This window comes from Podarcis pityusensis (genome assembly GCF_964106645.2).
Source record: "Podarcis pityusensis genome assembly, chromosome: 3".
In the NCBI taxonomy this organism is placed as follows: Eukaryota; Metazoa; Chordata; class Lepidosauria; order Squamata; family Lacertidae; genus Podarcis; species Podarcis pityusensis.
In genome coordinates this window covers 60728749-60747554 of record NC_138026.1, presented here as the reverse complement: position 1 = coordinate 60747554, position 18806 = coordinate 60728749, and the positions used below count along the sequence as shown (strand labels likewise).

At 40.5% G+C, this 18806-nt stretch overlaps 1 protein-coding gene across 4 annotated transcripts in view; it reads left to right on the top strand.

Moving 5' to 3' along the window:
* MAP7 (microtubule associated protein 7) overlaps positions 1-18806 on the top strand; it is a 102400-nt gene that overhangs the window by 73023 nt on the left and 10571 nt on the right. For 3 of the 4 annotated variants that reach the window (XM_080999631.1, XM_080999630.1, XM_080999628.1), the window contains exons 4-11: positions 1478-1641; positions 2094-2211; positions 5211-5321; positions 13169-13282; positions 15282-15430; positions 15748-15848; positions 17108-17385; positions 18326-18509. In XM_080999631.1, coding sequence (XP_080855757.1) covers positions 1478-1641; positions 2094-2211; positions 5211-5321; positions 13169-13282; positions 15282-15430; positions 15748-15848; positions 17108-17385; positions 18326-18509 — 1219 coding nt within the window. The remainder of the gene's footprint in view (positions 1-1477; positions 1642-2093; positions 2212-5210; positions 5322-13168; positions 13283-15281; positions 15431-15747; positions 15849-17107; positions 17386-18325; positions 18510-18806) is intronic. The other variant, XM_080999629.1, reaches the window with a different exon arrangement.

The following is an 18806-nucleotide window of genomic DNA, read 5'->3' as shown; positions in this document are numbered from 1 at the left end:
AAAAGCCTAATACTAATGGAGGCAATGTTGGCAATCCCCAATCCCTTGAAAGTATGTATGTATTAAATAATAATGGTTCCCTTGTCCTTTTTGCAAAAATAGCTCTTCTTAGATTATAGTTATTAAATGCTAAAGGAAAGTATGTTTCAAAACATCGTTGATAATGTAGTAATTTAGCATCTTTTAAAACACCGCCCATGGTAGAATTTCCACAAATTCCCAAGGTAATTCCCCTCTCCCATCCATTATTATGCAGAAGGGCTGTTAGTACATGTAGATAACACAGAGCTAGATGGATCAATGGTCTGATTCAGTATAATCATGCTCCACTCTAGAAGTTTTTCATAAAAGGTAAAGGTAAAGGGACCCCTGACCATTAGGTCCAGTCATGAACGACTCTGGGGGTTGCGCCGCTCATCTCGCTTTATTGGCTGAGGGAGCCGGCGTTTGTCTGCAGACAGCTTCCGGGTCATGTGGCCAGCATGACTAAGCCGCTTCTGGCGAACCAGAGCAGCACACGGAAACGCCGTTTACCTTCCCGCTGAAGCGGTACCTATTTATCTACTTGCACTTTGTGCTGTCGAACTGCTAGGTTGGCAGGAGCAGGGACCGAACAATGGGAGCTCACCCCATTGTGGGGGTTCGAACCGCCGACCTTCTGATCAGCAAGTCCTAGGCTCTGTGGTTTAACTCACAGCACCACCCGCGTCCCAAGAAGGCTTTCATAGTGTCCACTTATTGTTAATTTTTAGTACTTGGATATAGAATCCAACTTTTTAGCTATTTATATCAAAGCAAAACATCACCAATCATTAAATTTCTAGTCATGGGTAAAATAATGTACAGTGAGATATGGAAAAAAAAAAAAGGTTAACAATTGGGTAAAAGATTAATGGTAAGGATTTGCTGAACCAGCAAATGGAACTGGAATACAAAGAAGGGAGGTATGAGGAGGTCCGGGGAAATAAGAGTAAGGAAGATAGGTTATGGAACATTATTGTGTTTTTAACTGTTTTATTTTGTATGTTTTTTCTTATTTTCTACTTTTTTGCTGTACTTTATACTTTTTTCTTTGTTTTGTATAATTTTGTGAAACTTTAATAAATATCATTATAAAAAAAATAAATAAATAATGTACCTCGGGTTACAGACGCTTCAGGTTACAGATTCCGCTAATCCAGAAATCCAGAAATAGTACCTCAGTTTAAGATGAGAACAGGATGAGAACAGAAATCGCACGATGGCAGTGGGAGGCCCCATTAGCTAAAGTGGTACCTCAGGTTAAGAACAGTTTTGGGTTAAGAACGGACCTCCAGAACGAATTAAGTTCTTAACCCGAGGTACCACTGTAATAACCAACCTTATTGCAACTAAAATGGGAAATGACCTTAATACTAGAGTGCTGTTAAGGTGTTCAAACTGGGAATATTGCCAGGCAAACAGCATTGTAAGTGAAATTTCCTTTGTTGCTGTTTAGCGGCAAGAGAAGCTGCCTGGGTAGAAAAAGAAGAGAGAGCAAGGCAATATTATGAGAAACACCTAGAGGAGCGCAAAAAGAAATTAGAAGAGCAGAGACTAAAAGAAGAGAGAAGGCGAGCTGCAGTGGAGGAAAAACGCCGACAGCGGATAGAAGAGGACAAGGTAAGCGGACTGTCCTAGGAGGATCTTATGGGAAGTTGAATTTCCACCTTCAGCAGTGAAAACACATTTACTTTTTTGCCACTAGCATCAATGTGGGCTCCTTCCTGCATTCTTCCCATTGTGTATACAGTTTTAGATGTATTTAGATTTTTTTTTATTGTTTTATTGCTGGTGTGTTTGAGGCCCTGGGCTCCTTTGGATGGAAGGTCAGGATATGAATTTAAGAAATAAATGACTTGCAGGTACGCAGGAAACGTCTGTGAGCCTCAATGAGCAGCAGTGACCACCCATACAGCAGGATGGGTGTACTTGGTAGTTCATGCATGTCTCCATTCGGAATGGCTCTTTGGGCACACCTGAAGATGAACACATTGTACGCTTGTTGATTGCATTGTTGTTGTCAAAATATGGCTGCATCTGTTCAGACATTTAGCTGTGTGTTATCTCATTAGGAGCGCCATGAAGCGGTCGTGCGGCGCACAATTGAGAGGAGCCAGAAACCGAAACAAAAGCAAAATAGGTGGTCCTGGGGAGGTGCACTTCATAACAGCAGCAGCATTAACAATACAGGTAAAACAGGAGACCAGGTGTCTCAGCCTGGCTCCCTGTCTTTGTGCTAATATGGCTTTATGGACTGTGATTGAGGAAGCTTGTCCACTCTTCTTGCCTTTTATGCCTAGGCACTCACAAATGAGAAATTGAACTAATGCTTTAAGAACTGACTGCTCTTTTTCTCTGCATCTGTATTTGCACTTAATTTGCTTTGTTCGTCTCTTTCGCTCTCTCTCTGCCTGTCTCTTCTCTGACCTTGTGTGTGTGTGCCAGCAGTCTTTTGGTCTAAGCCAAACTTTTGAAAACTCATGTACTTGCTGAACTTTATTAATATGAGTATTTTAGGGAAACAATGTGAATTCTTATATAAAAAGTAGAAGTGGGGTTTTATTTTGTTGCTGCTTTAAAAGCCAGTGTTTGGGGTGGGTGGGTGGCGGGTCCACTCATCAGCATAACTAATATTCATTAATATTGAAAAGCTTTTTAAGTAGTTTTCTCCTTTCCTCTGAAAAAAATCAGTTTGACAAAATATCAGGTACAAAATAAATCATGCAGTATTTTCCCCAAGCGCATTCTGTGTATGCAGGTGTCATGTGATGGCTTTAATTCTAAAGAGATGCCTGGTACGCTTTAACATTAGGAATTTGCATATATATCTAATACTTTCTTCTACACAAGCTCAATAATGGGTGTTACTGCCTTTATCATGAAACAAATATGTGTATCACTGCGCTTACCAAGAGCAAGTACTTCATATTACTACTAATTTCATTGTGTTGCAAAATCAATAAACAGTTGCTTTTCCATAACAATGTTCTACTTACTCTCTTTGCTTCTCTCTTTATAACTTGTTTGCTGCCTTTTAAATTTTTCTTTACTTTTGAAAATCATTGTCTTGCATTCTGTCCCTAGGTTATTTTGTTGAATCATCATTCACCTTTCTCGATTTAGCAGGCTTGGAGTACCACTTCAGACCTCTGGGTGGTGCTAGAAAACCCGGTACATAAATCCCTGTGATTTTGTTGGTTTTATTTTTATCACCAGTAGTTTATCTCCTCAGAATAGGACCAGTACACCAGTAACTAAACCATCTTTCGTTAGAGACAGTGCATGCCTAACACTTGCCGCATAGACTAGAGCTGATAGATAGCCCCTGCCGCCTTCACATTTACCAAGCTATTATTGGGTGACTTAAAGAATGTGGCACAGCTTCTCAAAATACAGCATACAGTTTTGAAGGGATTCTGTTTATATACAGTATTTGGACTCTTCTCCCCGCCTCTACTTTCAGAAGCAAACAACATTTTCAAAATTCCTTTTGGGGGAATATAGTTGTTCAGTTCTTTTTTTTTAATCCTCCTTTCTCCCCACTTCCCACCTCTCATTTACAACTGAAATCCCTTTAAACTGTGCGCTTACCTTTCCGTGCTCTTGAAGTAACTGTTAAGTTCTCAGCATAGCACAGCTGCTGACTTTGCAGCATTGGAAGAGAAGGGTGGTGCAGAGTGATAGTGCATTCTCAAACCAAGCCAGCATTTAAGGAAAGTAAAATAAACCCCATTACAAAGTATGTGTGTTGCAGATTGCCCTTCAGATTGCCATTCACTCCTCCCTCCCCTCTCTCTAGACATGCAGTTTCTGTCTATCCAAAAAACATGGCAGATGGCATTCTGGTCATGTCTGCTTCAGTGCTCTCTCCTAGCACTTCTTAATTTTTCCTTTCTAACCTCTCTCACCACTCACAACAGCTTTTCGCAAAACCCCCCTCCCAGCCCCCATGCTTTCTCCTCACACTACTAGTTGCTTATTTTCTGTTATAGAAAAAAGAATGTCATACTAAAATTGCAGATTTTTCTGGCCTATCCTGTTTTTTTTTTTTTTGTTTTTGTTTCTTTAAAAAGGCTGGTGGTGGAGGAGAAATTTCACTCTAGGGTTACAAAATGGCTCGGATTGTATATCATGCTAGTGGAAATGGTGGAGAGGATAAGAAAAAGTGGATATGGACAATGAAAAAAGTCCTGATAAAAAGTGGCATATAGGTGTTGGTATAATGGCTGGAATGATTAGGATAATATGACATTTGCCCAAATGGCCATTCAGTAATGGATGCTTTTGGTAAGGCATCTATTGTATGTGACACCAACTTTTCCCTTTGGGGGAAGAACCCTCAAAAATCAGCTTTATATCCTCTATAATTTATTTACAGGAATTCCTAGAACTTCGAGTCTGCCGAACTTTTCGTCCCCTTCTTTGGTCTCCTTTCTTGGCATGGTGTGCTGGCTGTATTCACTCCTATCTCATCTTAATAATACAGGTGCTCATGATTCTGAAGCATCCTGGTCAAAAGACTTACTTCCTTCTGGTTTGCATGACACATAAGCTAATTTGTGGCTTACCGAGACTGAAAATTCAGGCTCCTGGAAAGAAGCTTGCAGCCCCTTTGCCCCTGCTATGTCTTTTTTTTGCTCCTACTACATGCTGGGCTACACCAAGCTTACACTTAGTCTAGTGTCTGAATCAGGGCCTGTGGTTAAAACCTTCTCCTCCTTAACCATGAGCTGTAGCCAAGGTTTGTTCGTGCAAACCAGAACTTAGTAGCCAAATGCTCTTTTTAAACAGATTTGTTTTTATAAAGCCCAAATACGAGTAGGCATGCCAATGCTTCTCTGTCATTTCCCCATATTTCCTCCAGGCTTACTGCATCACCTTTATTGTAAGCGCAATGAGATGGACATGGAAATCTCATTGTGTTTATTTATTGCCATTTCATTCAGATTTGTCTCATTAAAATGCTGTTTGTTTGGCTGAATGAATAATGATGGCAACCTGACATTATATCATTTTGTGCCCAGTCTTTGAGTCACCTACAAAGTCCCCTGAAAGTCCTTCCTGTTTGTTAAAGGTGCCATTTGATAGGAAGAAAACCTATTACTCTGGTATACTTTTCCCTCTAGAGGACTAGGAAGTTGCATTTCTGCATGTGGGCTGTCAATTAGCATTATTTCCATTTGTTTTAGATCCAGACAGGCGATCTGTTTCAACAATGAACCTTTCGAAACATGTTGATCCAGTCATTAACAAGCGACTCTCCTCCTCATCTGCAACATTACTAAATTCTCCAGACAGAGGTACAGTTTTTTTAAAAGGAACAACTGAAAGGAAAGAGCTAAAATGTTCTGTAAAACCTCAGCAACTATTAAAGGCACTTTATTTACATGGCAAAGAGGAAAGAAAAAAGCTTCCAACACAAGACCATGTTTTGGAAAGAAAAAAACACCACATATCTGAAATATTGAAACTTGCCTGAATCGGTACACTTAGCAAGTGCTAAAAGCAGTGCTTCTGTCAGGTTTTTTAGTAAATGAATTGAAAACTAAAGAACCAGCTCATCTATCTCTCCATACTGCATGGAATCCATTTTAATTTTTTGAACATCACCACTAGACCATACTCATTTGGTCATTTTATATTTTTTTAACCACTTAAAAACAAGTTATTGAATTTCTCCAGGGCATTCAGATAACTGGCTTAAGTTGGGTAAGAAACTGGATATTCAGTGACTGTGATCTTACACAGTGACTTGATTTGAAAGAGAAGCTTTATTCCAAATCATATTTCAGTATTTTGGCCGGGGGTGGGGGGCATTCAGCTAAATGAGATGCTTCTTTCATTTTAATGTCTTATTGGATATAGAACAAAAAATGGGGTCTGTCTCATATGTTCGTTGCTTAGAAACCGATAGATGAAATATACTATCTCAGTGTTAACCAAAAATATCCAGAGTGTTGTAATCTGGTTTGTTGCAGATACTCATTTTTAAAATATAGGTTGATATTTATTTATTTATTTATTTATTTATTTATATATATTTAAAAGGTTATCAATTATTTTAAGATAGCATTGTGAAACTGGTTGGAAGGTCTCATATGTTTGGTAAACCCAGGCTGCAATCCTATACACCCTTACCTGGGAGAAAGTACCATTAAATTCAATGGGACTTGCTTTGGGTAAACATGCGTAGGATTGTTCTGATTATGTCTTTGCTATCTGTGGGGTTTGCTTTCAGTATTTGTGTGTACTTTTCTGCATGTATGGCAATATATGTGTCCCCATGCTGTGTTGTATGCCAGGCTGACAGTTCATGTGCTGTAGCTTTGAAACATTGTCAAAGAGTGACTGATCTAGCTGTAACAACCTTTTAGGTAGCAAAGTACAATTTCTCAAGAAATTGTTCTTACACAAGAAAAATAGTTTAGTTCTTTTCTATATTAATGCACAGAAACTTTGAAAGATCCCCTCCCCCCAAAAAGTTAACTCTTCTCTTAAAAAAAAGTTTAAGGTTTATGATAAAATGTATTGGAAGCCAGAAAAGAGATACACACTTCCTATTTATTGCAAGTGGTGTTTGTAGATAAGTGTGCCCGTTTGCAAATCACGAATTGAGCTTTGAAAGGAGTGGTTGTAATTGCATGTGTTTTGCTCCTGAAAAGCGCTCTCCTTAAACTTACTTTCCCAGTTCCCCAGTACATCCATTCCATGACAATTTAGACTTCTGTATGTTCAGGCAGAAGTGTCCGTGTAACATTTAAATGAATGAGGTAACCTAGTTTTGCTGTGAAAATACAGAGCGATTTTCAAAGTTGACTCTTGTCCTACCAAACTTGGTCCTTTAGATTCCCAGTTTCAGTTGTTGGAACAAGAAAGGGTTCTGAAGAGCTACCTGGGTGTCATTAAGAGTTTTACCAGCTAGGTTTCTTCATATTATCAGAGATTATAGCTCTCATAGCCCTGGTGGCATTGCTTTTGAGAAAGCTTTGACAGGAACTATACCAGTGGTGGGTGGAGCCAGAAGCAAAAGTGGGTGGAGTCTCAGATGTATTTCCCCCTCTATGTATAGTAGTACAGCTAGTTTGTCTCATATACCTCTCTCTATCTTGGATCTATTATCAGAGTTCAAGGACACATTCCATCCTGGCAAAAACTATCAGGGTGCAAAGCAGAGCTAGAAAGGGGTGCGGCCTGTGGAGGATTTCATGGGCCAGGTAGAGAAGTCTAGAGCAGGCATAGGCAAACTCGGCCCTCCAGATGTTTTGAGACTACAATTCCCATCATCCCTGATCACTCATCCTGTTAGCTAGGGATCATTCGAGTTGTAGTCCCAAAACATCTGGAGGGCCGAGTTTGCCTATGCCTGGTCTAGAGAGCTGTATTTGGCCACAATGCCTGAGGTTCCCCATCTCTGATCTAGATCAGTAAGCTGGGCCACTGTGAGAGCTAACTCTCCACCCCCCTCCCATTGCTGCATCCTTGTGCACTATTTGACAAGCCGCCTTTGAAACTGAGTCTCAAAAGCAGTTTTCCCTCTGACATGACATGATGTGACACTGGTATTAAATGGAGGAAAACTATGTATGGAAAAGCTCTTCTGTAGTCCTAAATTGCATTTTTGGATCATGGCTTTAAATATGAATTGGAGCCAAGTGTCATATTTGCCTTTTAAACACGAGCATCTTTTGAGATACCCGAAGAATTAAATGCAATTTTAAGGACTATCAATTATGTATTCCCCCTAAAGGGTCAGATTGTCATCTATCTTCTCCCCCTCCATTACACAAATGTATGGCTGGCAGAGCTATACAAAAGAATTCCAGTTTTTTCCTATTTGCCACTACATCTGCCGCATCTGCTACTAAGTTGGTAGAGCATGAGACTCTTAATCTCAGGATCGTAGGTTTGAGCCCCACGTTGGGCAAAAGATTCCTTACAGGGGGTTGGACTGGATGACCCTTGTGGTCCCTTCCAGCTCTACAATTCTATTATTCTAACACAAGAAGAGCCTGGCTAGACCAGCCCAACACTAGTCCAGTATACTGCTGCTCATAGTGGCATACTAGATGGCTTTTGGTAGGCCACAAGCAGTGCATGAGTACAAGAGGAGCAAGCTTGCTTATGAGCTTCAGCAGCTGATGTTCAGAGGCATACTCCCCCCAATACTGGAGGAGGTACACAGCCATTGTAACTAGTAGCCATGGATACTTTCATCCATGAATTTGTCCAACGCCATTTTTAAACCATGCAAGTCGGTGACCGTCATGTCTTCCAGCAGTGCCTTCCATATTTAAGTATGTGCTCTGTGAAAAAGTAATTGCTTTTGTCTGTCCTGAATCCTCGCATCATTCAGCTTTGTTGGCTGATCCTTCATTCTGGTATTATGTGAGGGGAAGAAAAAGTCTATCGAGCCACATTTTCTCTCTGTGTGTGTGTTTGTGTGTGTGTGTGTATCTACTATATTTTTATGTGTGCTCTGCTGTATTTTTATGTGTGCACCCTTTGTCCTCTGCTCTTGTGGCTGTGTGGCATCTATGGTGTAGAACGAAAACCTGATTCCTGTGGCCCACCAGATGTTGTCGTACGTCAGTGCTCAGGGATGTTGGGAGTTGTGGTCAAGGAACACCTGGAGAGCCAGCAGTTCCCCACCCTTGCTCCCCAAAATGGCATTGCCTCACAAATTAAACTCCAGATGGCCCTTAGCCAGGCTAGTTTCAGGAGCTAAGCTGTGGTGTGCAAAAGCATGGCTATAAAGCTAGGGCATTTTATTAAATTTTTCTCAACAGATCCTGCACCCAACAAAGACTCCCAGCTCAAAATATGAGGGGAACTTGCAGTCCTATCCTATGGATGTTTGCTCAGAAGTAAATTCCCTATGCATAATAAATAGTACTAGTTTTTGGATCTCACACACACACACCCGCTCCACTTACTTAGCTCCATGATGATTTCACAACAGGATTAGTAGAAAAAACATATTTTACGGAAAATGAAAAATAGCTCTCTGAACCAACTGCAGGACTGTAGCCAAACTGGCTTTGTTTTTAGATTGCGTGGGTGGACTCAGCACATCGGCTCTCCACAAACCCCACACATAGTGTAATCTGTGCCTGTCCAGGAGGTGAGATCATATTGAGATCAACATAAATTGTACTGTCTGCAAAGCCCAAGGTTCTTTGAAAGCACAGGTTCTGCAACCTGATATAAGACATATCAAAGAGGCCATTCAAGCTTTTGTCCAGCAACACCAAATAGGAACTACTGAAAGTGGCAAATTTGTCCTTGCCATTTAGCTGGTTGGTGACAACTTTCCAAGTAAATAGTTGTCTATACCCACCATCCATTTGGAGCACCCTAAGTAGTTTTCCACTAATGGATGCATTAAGGTAACACCACACAGGACTATCCCTCAGTGACAGGCCACAAGCTTTGCATGCACAGGGTCCTTGGGGCAATACCTACATTCCAGGTAGGGCTAGGTAAGACTCCTATCTGAAACCCTGGCTGAAAATATTTAGTTAGCTGGACTAATAGACACAGATGGGTTCAGTACAAGGCAGTTTCATATGCTCTGTATATGTAGCAGTTTCCATGTGACACAAATTTATCCATTGTTAATGGTACTCAGAAGGACCAATTGAAATAATTGGACTTACTCGTTTCAGTGGGTCTACTCTGTCTCTATCACACATTGTCTCTTATGCATACAATAAATTGAGTACAACTATTTTAATTGCTCAGAAAACTAGTTGTTAACCGTATAAAATGCTAGCATACTTTTGCACAATTGCATTTTGCATTTAATTTTTCAATTATGCCTCTAGTAGGTAAAGGAAAAGGTGGCCCTTAGCTTCACCGTTGGCTTCCACAGTGCACATAATTCAGATGGGTAAAAAATAAATAAATCAAATAGCTCCGTCTTTTTGCTCTAAAACATAAAATATATGTTCAAAACCTTTTACTGGGGATGTAGCACACTTTTCAGTTAGACCTGAATCCTGAGTTCATAAATATTCTGGTGCTGTTTACAAAATCTGAATAGTCACTGATGTTTTTGAAAAGTTCCACTCCAGAGTTACATTTAGCCCATTTCTTTCATTTACCTGTTTAGACCAATTTTAACAGTAAATAGTGTAGTTGTAGTATAACAATAACAAAGTGCAATTTCCTTTCTAAAATCTAATCTTTTATGAACATATATTCACTAAATATCCTGAGAACAATAAAATACTTTCCCACTTTAAGCAATGTATTGGGTTTAGATTTCTGACATAAGTAAATTTTCTATTTGATAGGAAAAAATGGATAATTTTTTATTTTATTTTATTGCACTGCTGTTTGATAAGCCAACCCAAGAGAATTACTCCTAATTGTTCTAGCATGACCCCTCGGGTCAATGAAAACTAAACGGGATCTCGAGACCTCATTTTTCTGAAGAAATTATACAACAACTAGCTAAGTGTCCTTCCCTTTTTCATAGTGCCTACATCAGGCTAAATTTAACTGATTCCTACTGAAACCTCTTCATGGCTATGCTTAGGAGAAAGTACCACAATGCATTTGTACTTTTCTTCCTTTTTGTTACAGTGCTTTGGAGTCAAAATTGTTCACCTTCCAAATAGTTTCACTTTGATTGCCCAGTGGAAAAATATCTCTGCTTTTCTCTTTATTGATCTTCAGATGGTAGAAGCTGATATGGAGTGGGTTTTTTTATTAAAATTGTTTAGATATGGGGCAAATGGGCTTGTTAATTTCATCCATCAACATATAACTTTGTAATATCCTACCACTTTTCTCCTAGACATATACAGCATTTGTGTGTGTTCTGTCACCACATATATTCAGAACCTATTTCTGCAAAACTTTAGATTCAATTCTGTCTAACCTGTTCTAGGCATGGAAGCTCTGACCCAGTTTGTACGTTACTCTTCCTGTCCAACATGCTTATGTTATTACTCACCAGTACTGGAGGAACTGGATGTTGTGATATTTCTGATCTTGGGAAGAAGCTGTGGTGTTCTACAACTTCTCTTCTCTGGCATTACATTGCTGGCAGGGGGAAAGCACCAGCAATGAGACCTTCCTCTTAGTGCTTAAGGACCTCCATGCACAGAAGAGATACATGTGCATAGCCCACCACCACACACTGGTCTCTAATTTTGGCCTAGAACTGTGTTGATAGCAAATTTTACAGAAGCATGTAAAACGTTCGTGATAGCAAGTGAAGTTGTGCAGCTTGTTTTGCTTTTCTGGTGCAAAATTTGGGGGTGGTGTGGTACAAATGCATTATGTTGTTAACTTGGCAATTAGCTTTTACAACTTTTTCTAGTTACTAATAGATGACAGTGCCGACTTTACTTTTATTATTTATCAATATTGAACCACTGCACAACTGGGAGAAACAAATGATTAGAAAATAATCAGTTCACTCAGGTTTTCCAAGGAAAATTTGTAGGGGAGAAAGATATTTAATTCTTCCCATGCCTACTGATTATGACTTGCAAATCTCCCCTCATTTTCCCCCCTACTTCCAGTTTCAGAGTCTGACTTGAGAGAAAAATGGGGTAAAATGCTCCCCCACACCAAGTTTCACCCATGCATTCGTGTTAAAGGGAAAATGCAAGGTTCCAAGCCCTTAGTTTGCCTCCAAGCATGTATTTCTATCTTAAGTTTCAAGGTGCTGCTACAGAAGAAGCAGGAGGCGGGGAAATGAAAGGGCAGCAAGAGCAATAGTACTCAGCGATGTTTCTTCCTTGAATCTTTCAATTATTTTCCCTCCCATGAACTTGTACTTTGCTAGTGAACAGTTTAATGAAGCGAATGTGTGTGAACGAAGTGGCGGAGAATAAAATCTGCTGACTTTCATAGTAGGCAGAGAAAAGTGGTGCCCGGAACAGCTCATTGGGGGAAATAATGCAAATGATGTTCCTCAAGATTTTACTGCAATGCCCCCCCCCCCCGCATTTTTAAGATTCAAGTTTTAATGGCCACAGATGTGCCTTAATGGGGGCATACATAGTATATTTTGTACTTTATGTAATCTGTCTGGACATGGTTCTATTAACGAAAAACCTCTTTTGCAGCAGTTTATTATGTAAGAGCATTTATGCAGGCAGCCTACTATGAATGTGAGAAAATTTTTCTTCTGCAACTCCATTTTTCCCGGGGTGATAAAATTAAATTAGAAGGAGCATTCAAGTTCCTTCCAGGAAAAGTTTGAGATGTGATTTGTGCTTCAGGGTTAGATGAAGTCTAAGTTGCACTTGGAAACAAGGGCTACTGAAGTTAAGTTGTGATTAAATTGTCCCCTTGGTTTCAATCAGACCTGTGTATAGCTAACTTAATCTGGATCCACTTATATAATGCTTTTATCTGTCTGTTTCTCTGTGAATGCATACCAGCTTCAGAAGAGATTACTTCTTTCCCCACATTGGAAGAATTGTTTCTCCATGTATGTGAAAAGCGTTACATAACCATCTGAAAAATGGACTTTGAATCAATTCTAGTGTGTCATGAAACCCTGTGTTAGGCGAGAAGCAGATTGATGAAGCTTATTGGGCAAGCTTTCACACTTTCTGCCACTACTTGTTGCAGATTGAAAGGAAGCATGTGCATCTCCTTCGTGTGGAAAATCATGCAGTGCATGTAGACCTTGTGCATCTCCCATGTGTTTTCCTTTTGCACATTGCAAGAAGCAACAGAAATGGAGGCAGTTCCATTTCAAAGCTTCTTGGAGTGTGTGAAACAGGCCGTGGTAAATGTTTTCTTTGTGAGAGCTGATAAATAAAAGACATGAGCAACAGTAGTGATGGTGCATGGAAATAATTTTTAAAAAACCTTTTACAATAAGCCACTCTATACGCTTCACATTGAAAGACATATATTCTGGTTAGGAGTAACAGAACATCTATTGCTCATCAGAGCACTGTGATACATGTCAACAATTTCTTGAAAAGGTGTGTTGACAATTAAAGTGAAATAGAAATAATACTATAAAAAGTAAATGGAGTGAGGAGTCTGTAGCTGCTTAATGTTTGTCATAAAAATATTCTTGCCAGGGGGCAGTGGTTTATAGCCTCTTTGTAGGGTACCTGCTCATCTGTGGAAGGCATGTGATCTAACATCTTGCTTATATGGTGACACTCAGCTCGACGTCTGCAGCTAAGTCCATGGGAAAGCAGCGTTGTTAGCAGACTACTGACACCAACACATTCATTCTTGGCCAGAAGTAAAAGTGCAGCCACCTTGTCAGGAGATGCAGGTAAAATGAAAAACATTATAGAACTAATTCTTCTACTCAGTTGTGTTTTTTCATCTTTTTCTTCTTCTTCTTCTACTACTACTACTACTACTACTACTACAGTGGTACCTCGTGTTACGTACTGTCCCCCTTACGAATGCTGCGGGTTACATGCTCTGCTAACCCGGAAGTAGATGCCCCTTGTTGCGACCTTTGCCCCAGGATGCGAGCGGAAGTCACACTCCGGCGGTGTGGCAGCAGCGGGAGACGCCGTTAGAGAAAGCGCACCTCATGTTATGAGCGGTTTCCTGTTACTAACAGACCTCCGGAACAGATTAAGTACATAACACGAGGTACCACTGTATATCTCTGCAAGCCTGTTTTAAAATGAAGTTTGTCCAAGGTTCATAATATATAGTTGATTTGTCCATAGATGGAATTAACTTGACTTTTTAAAAAAAGGATCCAGTTGCCAGCAGAATGTGGCATTTTTCCATTAGCGGGAACTTGCTCCCGCAGCCATATGTTAGTTTTTAGCCTATCAAATAAGGGGGGGGGTGTTCTAGAGGTTATTGAGGAGTGGTTTTGCAGAAATCGAGCACATTGACGTCCCTAAGATATTAAGGGGGCCATACCATTTACTTTTGGGCCTGAGTCCCACTGACTTTCAGTGGAAAGTGGGAACCTTTCCCTGACTTGTGTCCTTAGTCATTAAATAGGGAGTATTTTGTCTGGTACTGCCTCAGAGATGGGCAATCTTTGGCCCTTCCAGTGTTGTTGAACTATTGGCTGTGGGGCTGATGCGTGTCCAGCTACATCTGGTGGGCCACTTGTTCCCCATACATGATCTACTGGATTAAGAGAGAGAGAGAAAGAATGAAAACATGATTAGCGAGATAAATATTTCTGTGAGAGAGTTTGTGAAAGAGAGCCTTGTTTACATATTACATATTTGCTCAGCATCCCTACCTCATGAACTCAGTGCTTGAGAACAGTAATGCATAGAAAATGAAAGCGTCAATGTTACAAAATCTTAAAGTACAAATGACCTCAAATTGTTCCCCAGTGTGTCAGCTATAATTTCTATCCCAAGGTCATCCTTAAATCTTCCCTTGTTGCTCTACATTAATAATTTGCCAGGGGATAAAAAGAAGAGGCATCAGACTGGAACACACACACACACACACACACACACACACACAATTAAGTCCCAAGAGACTTGAGGAAAAGTCACTTGTGTTTGATACAAAACCCAGTGTGTCAAATGAATGATGACACTTCCTGTTCTCTCATTATATCAGTTTGGAAATGATTAATTTCACAGCTTATATAATAAGAGTTAATGTAGGCCTTTGCTAGGTGATTTTGGTACTATATTACAACCTCTTATGAATATGTTAGTATTCCCAGGCGCTTACAACTTCATTTCAGAAAAAGGAGTCTAGCAGGCATGGGAGAATAGAATTTGAAATACTTATTCTAGCTGAGGACCATTGGCTTTTCAGAGGAAGATTAAGGCATACATACAGTAAAAACATTTAGGGTAGACGGTAGATAGGCAATCCATATCTTTCCATAGAGAGAAATATGTTACAAAGCCAAGCAGTGTTTGCCTTATCCATACAAGAAAAAGTTATCTGTATTTGCCTTGTCCTTAAACTTTCTAGTCTATGCATTGAGACTCGACACCCCATTTCCACCCCCAAAAACAAACCCACACACTGGTATAGTATTTAAAAAATCCAAGAAACAAAGTCTAATTCAGTAGTGTAACTTTGGTGGTGAAACACTTGGCCTATTCCCATTTTTAATGTCTCTGTAGGTATCCAAGGATGATCACGTGATCTTTCTAGTTTGAGCATGTCTCTTTTTCTCTCTGTATTAATATCTTATTTCCTTTCTTCCTCCTTCATTCATTCCTTCTTCCTGTTCCTATTTCCTTCTCTTGACTTTCCTTTTACCTTTTTGGTTTTGTATATATTATGTAAATTTTTAACATAAAAAACCTCCCATACCCTAGTCATCCCCATTTGTCCTCGTTCAGCATCTTGCAGCCCCATCAGCCCTCTCTCCTTCAAGGCCGTAAGCTGTCGGAATCCAGCAGACAGAGCAAAACTCTTTGGCACGACACCTGATGTTAGACGTAGGAGGACTACACATTCAGCAGGGGTAAGTAAGCTCATTAGTTATGAATAGGCTTATTGCTGTGGTGAAGCGAAGCTACAGAAATGATAGACTACATACTCTGCTTTCATCAGAGAAAATGGGTTTGGTAGACAACAAGATGATTAATATGAAGTTTTAAACAGCTGAGGTTTTTCCCCCAATAAGCAAATGCTTATTTCCAAACACCAGATACTATCAAATTTAATAGTAAAGGTTGCCTTTCTTTGTGTACTATCTCTTTTCCCATGCACAATGTGCAAAGAACTTCTTATCGAATCACATGGTGATGTGGCTGATTGAACCTCTTTGTCAAATTTTAGATGAGCAGAAAAGAAAAGGAAAAGGTCCTTTCGTTGTCTAACCCATCTGGCAAAAAAAGATCACGTTCACCTGCTACCTTCAGAAGCAAATCAGCTGCTTGGTAAGTAATTGGCTGCCCGCCTGTGCATCGTTTTAAGTGCTGTTTTCAGCCAGCATTTGCTGGAAAAATAGAATGTACATAGAAATGGAAAGAAAGTGCAACTGTTAGAGGAGTGGCCCTACTCTGATTTTCCACCCACTCACCTCAGGAAGGCCTTCTTTAACCACTTGACCCTGGAGAATATTGGAACAGACTGTGATATCACACCAGACTGGGACACTCTGTCTCTGATGTAGGCAGAGGACGATCATGCGTGCACATACTAAAGTGGACATACTTCCCACAGCCTGCTAAACATGCAGCTGACATCTGTATGGAAGTACAGAGAGTAAGGCATTTCACACCACATGATAGCTACCTTGTAGCTAAGAAAATGGCCGCTACTCATCTGCCTTGTTTTGCACTCTAGGACCATTGTACAGCTAACAAATGTTTGAAGAACCACCCTGATGTTTAATGCTATGGCAGTATAGTAATCCTTTTATGGCAGTGTACAGATACTTTTATTTATTTATTTATAAACACCCACACCCCCCCCCCCACACACTGCTCAGGATCCAAAGAGTTCATTTACACACATCAGGGTTTTTGTTGTTGTTGTTGCATGTTGCTGTTGCATGTTTTGTTATGTCCAGTGGGATTTGTAACTTCCCACCCCTACTCTGAACAGCCCATGCTATATCACAGATTGCTCTTGAGAGTAGTCTTTAGTTCCAAGTGCTTTGCTGTGAGACACTGGAAAGCCTGCTTTTTTGAAAAATGCCTCTTTGGTATGTAGAGCTTTACAGAAGGGCTTGGTTCTGGGCCACAGGGAGTTTCTCATACTAGAGAACTCTCTGTTGAGGCAGACTTTTGACGTTTGCAAGACATGGAAGAAGATAGCAGGACACAGGGAGATGCTTTATACTGAGTCAGATCAGTGGTCCATCTCATTCATTACTGTCTCCATTGATTGGCAGCTGCTCTCCAGGGTTTCAGATTCAGCTCTCTCTGGAACCTAGGACCTTTTGCATGGAAAGTCCCAGAGTTACAATAACTCATTGTTCTACATCTAGTGAAGGCAATCCTGTTTCCATGGTGCCAGCATAATCTTTATCCATTGGCAAGAAAAAAGGGAAAGCTTTTCAGCATGATTGCAGTATTCTTCATGACTGTTCACAGCTAAATGCTTATCTGTATTTAGTTCTGTTCTTGCTAGTCTTGAAGATAAGTTATCAGCTATTAATGTTGCTGATACTGTTCCTTTATGGCTCCAATAGGCATGCCTCTAGGTCTTTACCTTTCTTGCCTGGAACACCCAAAAAGGGGGTTTCAGCACATGGATCATCCAGAATCTCTTCCGCTCAACAACGCCCTCCCTCCCCTGGCAACATCCGACCCACCAAAAATGACCGCAAAGTGGAAAATGTGAAAAAAGAAATACAGCGGGAGTCTGAGAAGACCACTGAAGAAAAGACAGACCATGTGAAAGCAACCATCAGTCCCACAGTGGTTACAAACCAAGAAGCACTCCCTTGTAAAACAGAGACCACACAAAGTAAGACTTGCCTTATTAGCGTTCCAGTGTGCTCCTAACTACCCTGGCCCATCTTCCAAACAGGTAGCATTTGGGTGCCATTTTGATTCGCTAAAGCCAGTGGGGGGAGTCGTGGCAGGCCTCCAAGTTTAATGATTTCAAAATGCTTCACATTCATTGTCTTTGTTGAGACTCCAAATTTTGGAGAGCCGTCAGGCAAGAAAACCCACAGTGGCCTCCTCCTTGGTGAGGGCAACCCTTGCTTTAATGGGCTACCTCCTTAGTACTACCATTGCTGCCATGTTCTTCCCCTCCTCACCACTGTTGCCACTGTCATCTTGTTCACTCATTTAGTCACCCACCCTCTGGACCTGAGGGAGCAAGCAAGCTGCTTCCCCCTCCCACTCCTCTCTCACCACTCATTTATTATTATTATTATTATTATTATTATTATTATTATTATTACACTGCCACTCTGGGCAGCTTCTGCCTCTCTCCTTTTCTCAACATCAGCTAGCAGACCCTGCCTTGGCAATTTAAAATTTCCTTCTAGTTACAGAAGTTGCATAAATGGTTCCTGATTTTTTGACACCTGATAAAAACTTTTTTGTTTAGGCAACTCTACCCGGACATGTAATTTTAATATGTGTTTTGTGCTTTTTAAAGCTATGGATTTATCTAGATTTTAATCATTGGACTATGTGTACTGCTTTCAAAGTCTGTTTTACCACTATTTTAATGAATATTTTATGCTGTTTTTCTTAAACCACTTAGAGATGCTTTTTATTTTCTTTCTTTCTTTCTTTCTTTCTTTCTTTCTTTCTTTCTTTCTCCCTCTCCCTCTCCCTCTCCCTCTCCCTCTCCCTCTCCCTCTCCCTCTCCCCTCTAATATCACCAAGATGCTAGGATGTCCAGGTACACACAATATGCATTGCTGAATATTCCTTTCTTACTGTTTCAGTTGCTGCTCCAGTTTTGCCCTCTGCTCCTTCAGTTGCTTCACCACCTCCTATCTGTAGCAAGCCTTCTGCGGGGACAACAGACCCAGAAGAAGCAACCAGGTTGCTTAGCGAAAAAAGAAGGCTGGCCCGGGAACAACGAGAGCGGGAAGAGCAGGAAAGAAGAGAGAGGGAAGAGACTGAAAGGTGACAATCTCAACATTTAGAAGAGATGTACAAGATGCCCTTTTAGCACAGCTTAACATTTCTTTGCATGAGTCATAGCCCCCCAAATCACAATGTTGAAAACCAGATATTGCCCAGCCCTACTGTTTGCATCTACAGTGGTGCCTCGCAAGACGAAATTAATTCGTTCCGCGAGTTTTGTCGTCTTGCGATTTTTTTCGTCTTGCGAAGCACGGTGTCGGGAAAGTTTTGGAAAAGCTTCAAAAATCACCAAAGTCTTTAAAAACCTCAAAAAGTCTACCACACCGCGTTCTATGA